Source organism: Alligator sinensis, unplaced genomic scaffold, assembly GCF_000455745.1.
Source record: "Alligator sinensis unplaced genomic scaffold, ASM45574v1 scaffold876_1, whole genome shotgun sequence".
NCBI lineage: Eukaryota > Metazoa > Chordata > Crocodylia > Alligatoridae > Alligator > Alligator sinensis.
In genome coordinates, this window is record NW_005841938.1 from 408,125 (window position 1) to 419,386 (window position 11,262).

The 11,262-nt window shown below is 50.6% G+C and overlaps 1 protein-coding gene and 1 long non-coding RNA gene across 2 annotated transcripts in view; one reads left to right on the forward strand and one right to left on the reverse strand.

The window, feature by feature from the left end:
- The window catches only part of ACSF2 (acyl-CoA synthetase family member 2), a 46,997-nt gene extending 38,776 nt beyond the window's left edge, over positions 1–8,221 (forward strand). Inside the window, exons 11-16 of the mRNA XM_025199159.1 lie at positions 5,496–5,603; positions 5,804–5,955; positions 6,460–6,601; positions 7,491–7,601; positions 7,840–7,908; positions 8,010–8,221. Of these exons, the coding sequence (XP_025054944.1) occupies positions 5,496–5,603; positions 5,804–5,955; positions 6,460–6,601; positions 7,491–7,601; positions 7,840–7,908; positions 8,010–8,060 (633 nt within the window). The 3' untranslated portion in view covers positions 8,061–8,221. The remainder of the gene's footprint in view (positions 1–5,495; positions 5,604–5,803; positions 5,956–6,459; positions 6,602–7,490; positions 7,602–7,839; positions 7,909–8,009) is intronic.
- Positions 8,222–8,323: 102 nt separating this feature from the next.
- LOC102371114 lies at positions 8,324–11,262 on the reverse strand. Its single transcript, XR_323356.3, has 3 exons — positions 11,178–11,262; positions 10,224–10,293; positions 8,324–9,676 (listed from the first exon to the last, which is right to left on the reverse strand). It is a non-coding gene; the product is annotated as an uncharacterized LOC102371114 (long non-coding RNA).

An 11,262-nucleotide genomic window follows, 5' to 3' on the forward strand; every position in this document is an offset into this window, starting at 1 on the left:
TCCCTGCCAGCCTGTCTTCCCCATCTCTCACTCTTCTCTTTCCAGCTTCTCCCACTGAACCCTGTCCATCCAGGTCTTCCTCCAGGTTTCTTCACCTCTCCCTTGCCTTATAACACACACGCCTGTTAATCAGCCTGGACCACAGATTCTGGCTGGGTGTGCACTTCTTGGCAAAACTTCTTCTTCCAGGTCTCCTCTCACCTGTTACTCATGCACTTCATGGAGCCCCACTTCCCCCCCTACCCCAACCCTCAACCCCCTGCCTCCTCCTGCTGCCATGCATCTGCCCCCTTCCTGACTTAGAAAACAACCCCCACAGGAATGGGACAGCATAGGGTTAAAACTTCTGAGAGCAAGGACTTGCTTGTTCATCCCCACCCACCCATCCTTCCTCCTAGGCAGGTGGTGTGTGAGTTGGGAGTGGCTGGATGCTATTCCCCAGGAGCTGTTTGTGTTTCAAATGGTAATTATTAATAGAAGATGCAGACAGGAAGGTAATGGGCCATGAGGCACAGTCCTGACCCCAGAAAAGTTCAAGGGAACTTTACCATTGACTTTTTTGTCAATGTGGTGTGGGTGGGGGAGGTATGGTTGTGCCTAATTTTTCCCAACTTTTCCATCTTTGCAAGACGCCAACCACTTGGAGCATTCAGATACACTCAGAGCCAAGGGTGTTTCTGTTTCTGTCCTTCCAAGTCTCTCTGTCTGTGTACTTTCCCTCGCTCTCTCCATTTGCTTTCCGCCTTCCCCACCTCCAGTTTCTAGTGCCGTCTCCCAGCATCCAGTCGTTGGGGTAGCTGCCCAGCAAAAGTTTTTTCAAGGTGTTGATAAAACAGCAAGGAACTGCCGCACGCCTCGTTGGTCACCACTGAGCAGCGTTACAGCAATGCTCGCGGGGCTGGGGAAACACTTAGGAGCCTCGAGAGCACGCATCGGCCTGGAAAGAAGAAAAGCAGCTTTAACTCCAAACCATTAGGAGCAGTTTGTCCTGCCTGTGCAATAACAGGAGGTTGTTTTTCAGAAATGTAGGAAAGCACTGTCTCCTGGAGCCATTTTGCCAGTCCAGTTGGGTATGCTGGTTTTAAATGGGCTTCTCGGGCACAGCTGTTCTGTCACAACACACAGGCATCGCTTTGGCCACTCGATATTTTTGGGATCCTTTCCATCCCATCCCAACTGGGACTGTCTGGGTGGGTGGGGACTCCAGCAGGATGTCCCACAAGATGAGCTTGTTTGTGTCCTGATATCCTGACACAAAGAAGATACTGTGGCTATGGGGGAAGATGTCACTGGGGCACGATGTCCCTGTGCAACGTGATCAGCAACTTACAGGTTAGCAAAACCTAGTGGGTCAGGTCCACTATACACTTCGGGGTGGAGGAGCAACCCCAGAGGGTCCAGCCCCAGGGACAGCATCAGTTAGGCCAGTTTCCCCAGTGAACCAGGTAATTAAGAAAAAGAGTTAAGAATAGTTTGGAGCAAGCTACCAAGGGAGGGTCTGGGGCTGGCAAGAGCAGAGATATTCAAGGCTAGACAAAATATCAGGCACTGGTTTAGGGTTGATTAAAACCCTCCTGCATGGTGTGGGCCATGGGGAGAAGCCAGCTAGGGATCCTGAAGTACTTCCTCTGGTTTGTTATTTTCCTTTCAGCCGTTCGTTTCTCCCTCTTTGAAGCCTGGAAATCCCTTTTATCGCGTGTCAATTTTTTTTGCCCTTTTTTTTCTGAAGCTGGTCCTGCCGTTTTGCCCTAGATCATGAACAGAATTAAGGTTGGTTTGGCTTTTGGTTTGTTTGTCTGTGCCTCCACATCCTCATACAGCCCAGGCAATCAAGAGTGACTTATTACATTGGAAACAGAGTTTTTGCCCCACCCTGATCCTAAATAATAATACTCTATAGAGGAAGCGTCTGTGAAGGGTTTATGGCATCCAATGATTTTCCACTCCACCCCAGCCTAGCTCCATTTTGAAAAATGCAGTGAGGAGTCATGTCCTTAAAGTGCAAACTCTTAGCATTATTTGAGGGCAAAGGGGAATGAATGCATCTGTTGCTCTTGTACAGATGGGGAAACTGAGGCACAGAAAGCTCAAATGACTTCCTCCAAATTAAACAGCAAGTGAGTGGCATAGCTGAGGCTAGACCCTGGGTCTGCTGCATCCCCCATTGCACCCTGGAGGTCAATCCCCAAATGTTTGCGGCAGAGACTGTTGTCCGGTTTTGCTCGTGTGTTTCTTGTCTATTAAGACACTGTCTTTAAAAACCTCTTTGCCCCGTCCTCGGTGGCTGGTGTTTGAACAGCCTTAGCAGGAAATGTTTTCAAGCAGCATTTAAAGACGGACAGTTCTACTACGATGTTTTTTTATTCCCGGTTCAGACAAGGACTCCACAAGAAAGCATCACTCACCACCAAGAATAACCTGGAAGGCTTGTCATTTTTTAAATATTTGCCACTTGTGCTAATCGGGGGACACTCACTTTGCCTGGCTACAGTGAGTTGCCAGCTTCCCTACCAGTGCCAAATGGTCTCCAGTTGGCTTGTCCTTGCATTGTTCATTGGTCTCTTCCGGGCAAAGGATCCTAAGGACATGCTGGATCATTTAACATCTTTGTATCAAGACTAGTTGTGCTGCAGCTCCAGCTGAGCTTATAGATTCATAGATTGTAAGGCCGGAAGGGACCTAGGAAGATCATCGGGTCAAGCCCCATCCCGCACCAAGAAGGAAAGAGAGCTGGGAGTCAGGGGACCCCAGCAAGGTGTCTGTCCGGTCTCCTCTTGAAGATCTCCAGGGTAGGTGATTGCACCACTTCTGGAGGGAGCTTATTACATAGTCTGGACATGCTGGGCTCAATGGAGAAATTGCTGGGTGAGGTGCTCTCTTGCAAGTCAGACTGGATGGTCATAACGGTCCCTTCTGGCCTTGAAAAGCTAGGAATCCTCAAGGACTTCTCCAGACTTAAGTTGGGTTATAAATTGTTCACAAGCCTCGTTTCATTTGTTGGTGATATGAGCTACCTCTGGGCCAGGATGCAAAGCTGCATGACTGCCCACAGCACAGACCACCTGATGGATAAAGAAAGTAAAGGCGGGTGTAACGAACTAGCTGGTCATTAATAGGCCCTGGGTTACTCCCCACTTCAATGGGCAGCCCCAAAAAGGCGGCTGAGCCCCTGTAGTGCAGGCAAGACAGAGACTGCCTGAAGCCAGAGGGTGCTGGAGGGAGCTGGGAGCTGCAGGTGAAGAGGAGCAGCAGGCAGTGGACGGCAGCCTGAGAGCCGGCCCGGGATGTGGGCTGGGACAGAGAGACTCTGTTGTGGCCAGGGCACCAGCCATAGTCACAGCAGAAGAATGTGCAGAGGGTCGAGACTCTTCTTACCCTGATATCCCAGAGTCTGAATTGGGAACCTCTGGTCCATCTTTTATTGCAGCTGTTAAAACAGTTATGCCTGAGGTTTTCACACCCTTGTGTTTCTGGCAGTCCTAGCGAGGCAGCCTCTGTTACTCCTAGTACCCAACCGTTCATAGCCAAGCTAGGGCTGGAGCCTGAAGAGCCCGGTGCCAGGAACACAGGCAGGCAGCACTTGGATCTGAGCTCACGGTACCCAGAGCACTTTACCAGACATCTCCAGGGCACTGGTGCACCACAGCCACCCTGGGAGCGTCCTGCAAGCAGATTGGACGCAAGGCTGCAGGCAATTAAAATTACAGGGGAAGTTGAGGGAGGAAGAAAATAATGACTCAGAATCTGGCCCAAATGCTGTGGCTGATGCCTCTGTTCTTGCTAAAAAGTGCAGTGGGATTTTTAATAAGTGTTTAAGACCTGGTTTTAAGTCTCATCCATAAAAAGAGACGTGGCTCCAGCCAACAAACTCCTATTTAGTGGGTGGGAAAGAAATCCGTTTTTAAACATTAAGCCCTATGCGTTTCCTCCCAATGGCTAAACTGTGATTAAGCCTGGATGGAGAAGCACAATTGAAATCTTTCCTGCTGGATTGCCAAGCACCTAGCGATATAAGGTTTCACCAAAATGGTCTCTGTAATATCCTGGAGACAATCGAAAGGGCTTCTGGGAAAGGAGAGGCTTCCACTGGAGAATCTGGGCCAGCTTTTGCATGGAGCCTATTGTGTGCTAGCAAGAGTTTCCAAAGCAAACCATAAGTGGGGCCCAACTTTACACCCCCTAGGAGGGTCTTGATCTACCCTTGGTCTTCAACAATTGCATTTAACCTCTGGATCTTTGGTTTGCCTGGGACTCAAGCATCCCAAGCTGCTTCCAAAAACTGTGGCCTGCATAGAGACTTAAGCAGTGCAGGAATGTACTTGGGGAAAGTGGCCAGCAGCAGAGATTAAACAATCTCTGAGTCTAAGCCCATGAGGCTCTGTTGCCAAGCCAATTTGGCTCTGTTGCTAAGCCAGCCACGTTGGATCACCATGCTACGCTCAACGGGTGGGCTGCCCAGACACCATGAGCGAAGCTCATAGATGAATCTCTTATCTCTTAAGAAAGGTCCCAGCCTCTAGGGACAAAACGGCCCCCAGCCCTAGCAGCACAAGGGCCAGCTGGAGCTCCGAGATCCATGGAAGTGCATTGCATTTTCTCCCTGGCATCCAGAGCGTCTGGCCTTGTGAACTTGCTGACTGCTGGGATGAGCAAAAAAAAAGCTGAGTGGCCTCGAAATGCGGTGACTCAGAACCCACAGCCGGGGTTAGCGTTTGAGGGAACGTCAGCCAGAAGCGCCACAGCCTTTGTCCTGATGTGGTGCTTCTGGCTTGCAAATGTAGTTGCCCTGAGCGGCTGGCGCCATCCTGGGATGCCTTTATTAACGGATCGGGAATTCTGATGTCCACACACCAAAGGGTCAGGGCAAGCATCCGTGCTGGGAGATCAAACATGTAACCACCAACAGGGGCCTGGAACCAGCTCTGGGATTGTTTCCCAGGCTCCAAGTGCCCTGTTACGTGGCAGATCCGAGGCACATCTAGAAGAGCAAGAGAGTGTGCTTGTGAGGGTACGTCCAGAGACAGACGTCTGGAGTCAAGCAGGGCTGGCAAGGAGCAGATGGAGCAGGGCCCTGTCCAGGGGAAATGGTAAAAGCAGGGGAGATCACTTGAGACAGGGAAATGGCCAGGGAAGAAGCCAGGTTCCCCACTGAAGGGTAGGCTACTGGTGAGAGAAAGCCCTTCCAGCGGATCATGGGGAAGGGGGAGGCTTTGAATGTTGTTAAGGTGGCAGTGATGGGGGAGAAAGCATCCAATGTGTGCCATCTCATTACTCCTTTCTTCTCAGTCTCCTTGCGGGGGGTGTAACAGGGGTAGTCGTATCGGGAGCTGCCCTCCTGTGGATCTGACCGTGGGAAGGTTTGCCTGGCATCTGCGGCCTATGGTGAAGAATCCCTGCTTCCCATAATCATCACTAGATTCACCCACCTTAGACCTTAGCTGTTTCTTTTTGTCCAGAAGACTCCCTGAGGTGTGTCCCCCTTTCAATATTTGCAGGTAGCCTATGGGACAACGGAGAACAGCCCCGTCACCTTCATGGGATTCCCGCAGGACAGCATCTCTCAGAAAACTGAGACCGTGGGATGCGTCTTTCCCCACACAGAGGTGAACATGATCCTCCCCACCTCCCCTGCTGCTTCAGTTTTCCAATCCCCAGCAGCACAAAACTGTTGGCACCCTTCCTCACCTCTTCAGCAGCCAGCAGTAGGCATCGTACCGCACCCACTGCCTTTCCTCCCAGTCTGTCTTCCACCCAGCTCGGGACTTGCATCACACCTGAAGAGCCTGGCTCTCTTGCATTGCAGGCAAAGATTGAGGATCCTGAAACTGGAGAAATTGTGCCTCTGAATACCCCTGGGGAGCTCCAGGTTCGAGGCTACTGTGTCATGTTGGGCTACTGGGAAGACCCCACCAAAACCAATGAAGTGATCACTGATGACAAGTGGTACAAGACAGGGTGAGTTTGGAAACTCCCCAACATTGTTTCCCTTTGAAACTCTGTCCTGCATGTGGTTGGTGCACGTGGCCCTGTATGTGAGTGAGAAGCAGTAGCTATTCCCACAGGCAAAATGGACTAGAGTCAGCCCTAGTGTCGGTAGGTTCAGTCCCATGAACGTCCATGGAGTTCAACCAGGTGGCAGGAGGGCTGCATTTGGTCCATCGCACTTAAGTCACAACATCTGGAGACTTGATACCAAATCTAAGGTGAGGCTGGCAGGGGAAATTCCAGCTTGGATTGAGCTCTTGTTTATGCAGGATCTTGGAGACAGGCTGCAAGCTGGGTGGGAGGGTGACCCATTGGCCATTCATCCCTGGACATCCTTTCCTCTGGCCACTCAGGACTGAGCCTGTGAGGCAGTGAGCATGCCAGGGCAGAGAACCCCTTGGGGCTGGCCAGGTGGATAAGTCATCCTTCCTCTTAGCTGAGATACCTGGAACAAGGGCTGTGGTGTCGTTTCAGGGACATCGCTCTCCTGGATGAGCACGGCTACTGCAGAATTATAGGTCGCTGCAAGGACATGATTATCCGTGGAGGGGAGAACATTTACCCAGCAGAACTGGAGCAGTTTCTACACACCCACCCCAAGGTGGAGGAGGTGCAGGTGAGTAGCACAAGGAGGCTTGGTGAACCTTTCATCAGGGTTCAGCTTTTCACTTGTCTGGTGACTTTTTATCATGCGGGGAACGGGGGAGTCAGATCAGCTGGGCTCTATCCCTGTCCTTGGCATGGACTCGCTGTGTGATCTTGGACACGTTCTCTGCTCTGCTTTCCCATCAGCACTGTGGGGATTGCAGCCCTTCCTCTCCTCAATTCTCAACTCACAGACATCTGTGCAGTGCTTTGAAATCCTCTTCTGGAAAACCCTGTAGAGGGGAATGAGGATTAATAACTAAAACTTCAGGAAAGACTCTTTTTTTGTCCTGAAGTAAGTCCCTGAAGAGGAGCTGTGCTGCAGGTTTCATCACCAAGCAGGGAAGAAGTGATTTGTAGCTGCTTCAAGCAGCTGCTCCCAGTCTGCCAGGAACATCGTCCAGTTCTCATGTCAACCACGTCTCCCCAGAAGCAAAGCAGTGCTTTAGTAAATGCTGGGTTGGCGCCAGGCACAGCTCTTGCTGAAATAATCCTAGTCCAGTTCCAAGGGCTCTGAGTCACCTGGGTCTCTACATTGCTGGAATTTGAGGATGATATTTGGGGGGCACGAGGAGTCCTGAATGGGGAATTTGAGGGAAAGCATCTTTAACTCCCAAGAGAAGTGATCCAACCTTCCTAGTACCAAGGGAGTAGGCCTGTGGGCTCTGCCATTATAGGACTTTGGTCCCAAGACCCTGCTCTAAGGACTCCAGCATCCAGGACAAAAATGCCGTTGGGTGGTAGGGGGATGGAGCAGTGAAGCACGTGAGGGGTGAGGCACTCCCAGTGCCCTCTGGGGAAAGAAAGGGACCCAGTGAGCAATGCTTCCCGGGACTCACGTGTCCTTTCATCCCGACCAGGTGGTGGGTGTGAAGGACAAGCGAATGGGAGAAGAGATCTGCGCATGCATCAGAGTGAAGGCCGGACAGGACTGCACCGTGGAGGAAATCAAGGCATTCTGCAAAGGCAAGGTAGGATCTGCCCCCTTCCCCATCATCCTCCCCAAGCCAAGTGCATGCTTGCACTGCTTTCCGCCCTGACTCACTGACCTCAGTTAGAGTGAATTTGCATATCATCACGGAAAGCAAGAAGCCTACAGTGATTCACACCAGCTGAGGCTGTGGCCTGAAAGCTAGAAGCACTTAGCTATAGGTAACATAGCAGCAGTGGGTGAAAGGTTCTTTGCAGCTCTTGGCTCTTTCTTTCCAGATCTCCCATTTCAAGATCCCTCGGCATATAGTGTTCATGAAGCACTATCCCCTCACTGTCTCAGGCAAGGTAAGAGGCAGCCCAGGAAAGTGGGGAGAGGGCTGAGGTAAAGCTCTCGCAGGCTGTCTCCCACCTGACTTGCTCTCTCTTTTCTTCTGTTCTGATTCCAGGTTCAGAAATTCAGGTTGAGAGAGCAGATGGAGAAGCAGCTCCAGCTCTGAATGAAACGGAGATGGATTCACCTCTGCCAGTTGGGGCCTCCCCTTCAATGCCACGCCATATCAAGCAGCTAAGAACTGACACCTTATTACGTGCAGCCATCATTTTGCAGTCAGGCTGAAATGCTTTCTAATTAATAAAAATGATACATGTGTTTTTCCAACAGGGATTGTTTCTTTGCAGGAAACAGTAATGTGGAAAGAAGGATAGTAAAATGGGTGGACCAAGGGAGTGGACACCCAGACTCCTGGGCTCAGTCCTGGTGGGGAGCTCCCTTGCTATGTCAGGTTGCTCCATCTCTTGAAATGGGGATGATACTTCTTTCCCCCAGGGAAAGTGTTGCAAGGCTCTGGTCATTCATGTCTGCAAGGTACTTTGAGATGTCTCAGTGGAAGGTCCCATTGAGAGAAGTACAATTGACTGATGCTATAACAACAGTCTGGCCCCTTGCAGCACGTGTAGGCTTGGATTTGCTAGGGGAGAACATCTCCTTGTGGCAGCAATAGGGAAGATAGGATGGGATTTCCCAGATGGTATGGATCTGTCCAGTTCCTGTTGTCCACAGAGCAAGGATCTATAGCAGGAGGGAGGGTGTCAGGAACAGGAACTCCCAAGGCCTCGCACCATTTGTTAACTCCATCAGCCCTTCCTTGACACCCAGTTATGTGCTTGGGCATGGGAAGAGGTTCCCTGTAGCAGATAGAGGAAATGTGGTTTTTCCCAGCCCACCCTCAGATATTTTGAACAGAAATTACCATCTCACACATGGATCTCACAAGCATTTTATTTCTGTCTGGCATGAATAATCAGTAGGTATGGTATAGATGTGTCAAACACCCCATCCCATCAGATGCATGAGACGCAATGTCTGAGCCAACTTTTTTTTACAGGAGATATCTAGCACCTCCCAACCATGAAACACTAAGTGGAGGGTCGAAGAGCAAAGGCTCCCTCCCCCTCTTGCTGCAGTGTCCCCCTCCAGCTGGACATCAGTCAAAACTGATTGTGATGATTCTTCATCACAGACCTGACCTCCCCTCTCCTCCCCCTAGGCGGCTACTGTGGGCTCTCAATCTCCAATGTCAGTTCCTTCTGCATTGGATCTAAAGGGTACTGAAGTCTAGGGATTGGGGAAAAGGTGATTGATTCAAAAGCAAACCAAGTTCTCTACCTGGTGAAATCCTAGCATCTTTGTAGGGGAAGTGAAGATGAAGCTCCTGCTTCTGTTTTGTCCCGGGTCCTGTAGAACTACCAAGGAGCCTCTGGACTACCCCTTTGGTTACCTTTCTTTCAAGAGCATGTATGCGGCTTGAGTTACCACCAAGTGTAGAATCCTATCTCATGCTGTGGCTGCAGGCATGAATGGGACGAAGGTCATGCCTGCTGGAACGGGATGACCTTTTTGCCCACGAACATGCTGGCCTTTTTTTTCGGTAGGGACAGAAGTGTTTTCAGTCCTCTTCTGTTGCCAGGATCCAATTTCTGCAACAGGCTTGGAGGGTCAGGAAAAGCAGGAGGAGGAGATGAGTCGATGGGTCCTTGATGTCACAGCTATGGAGTGGGCTCTACCCATGGAAGCAGATCCTCTGTATCAGAATCCAAAGTTTATGCTTCATATCTAGAAGAAAACAAATGGGATCTGTTTGTTTTTGACCCTGAAGGTAGTGGTGCTTCTGATTTCAGGTAGGTTTCCTGCTCAGCTGATGTCGTCCCCTTTCTTGCTGGAGGGGAGGGAAGTATGTGCCCTTTGCTAGACTGCCCTTGCTTAGGACATGCCACACTTTTTCTTCCTCTGTTCTGCCCCGGGATGTGCATGAGCAGTGTTAAATAGCCTCGCTACTGAGAGAAACTGGGTCAAAAATATACCTCCCCAACCTGACTTCCTCCTTAAGCAGGAGCTGCCTTAGACCTCACTACACGGTGTCTATGTTATGTGAAGGGTGCAGGTGCATCCCAGGATTATAGTGAGGAAAAATCACTGGCTTCCTAGCAAAGACAGGACAGACCTATGGTCCTGATGTCAAAGAAGCACGTGTTTGATTGCCCTTCTTGCAAAGAGCACAAATGCCTCAGTGCCAAGAAGCCTTGAAAAGAGCCTTTCGTTCAGCTGCTATCTGTGGCCTTGCACTATGGTGGGGGTGAATGGATGTGCGCTGCATACTCACATGGACTGGCAAGTCCACCCTCTGTACAGAACGATGGAAAAACCAACTGCAGCTTTCGGGGGGAGGAACCCTGCAAAATACACCAATGACTCAGTAAATGCGGATACAGTCAGAGATATGTAAAACCTGTCATCCTCATCCCCCACATCACCTCCATCCCTCTCTGTGCCACTGGGAGATCAAAAAGGCATCGTCAAATCAGTGCAGCAGAGCAGGACTGCAAAAAGAGTCAGTAACATGAAATTTGTTTCCATGTGTTTCAGCTGAAGCCAACTTCCAGCAGTCCCATCCAGTCAAACACAGTTACTCGCTCAAGAAGTAGCTTCATGTGGCCAGGGTTTAAGAATTGCAGCACAGAGTCAGCATTTGTGACAGCCGTGGAGTCTGATGTTCTCCCTCTGAACAGGTGCAGAATGGGCAGCTGGGCTGCCACCTCCTTCACAGCCTCTTCCTAAAGTGCCCCTACTCTGCACACCTCGGGGTCACTCTTCCTGGCCCATCCACCCTTGCTCACCAGTGCCAGGCAAGGCCATTCTTGCCAGTGGTGAGGCAGGGTTCTTTGAGGTGGGCGCTCATGCCCTTGTGTCCACCGGCTCCTTCCCAGGGGTCTCCCATCAACCACCATCAGGTAGCAATGTATTGTCATGTATTGCCTCTGGTCTGAAAACTTCAGGTCTCATTAATAGTCACCTGAGCTCCTCCTCCCCCTCTGAATATAATAATTTTGAATTTTAAACTCTCAGCAAAGTCCCACCTTACTCCTCCAGTAGCATCCTTTCTCTGACCATAGGGCTAACCATCCCCACCAATCCTCAAGTAGCATCCCTTCTCTGAGCATAGGGATAACCATCCCCACCGAGCCAGCATGGCACTGTCCATCAAAACAGTGCCCTCTTGCACTGGCCTGTTTCTCGCAGGCCTGTGCTCAGAGCCCAGATCTTAGCTAATACTCACCAGGAGCGACCAAACAAATATCAAAACCATTAGGAAAATCAAAACCATTAGGAAATCCCTGTGAATCTAGGCTGCCGTCCTCTCC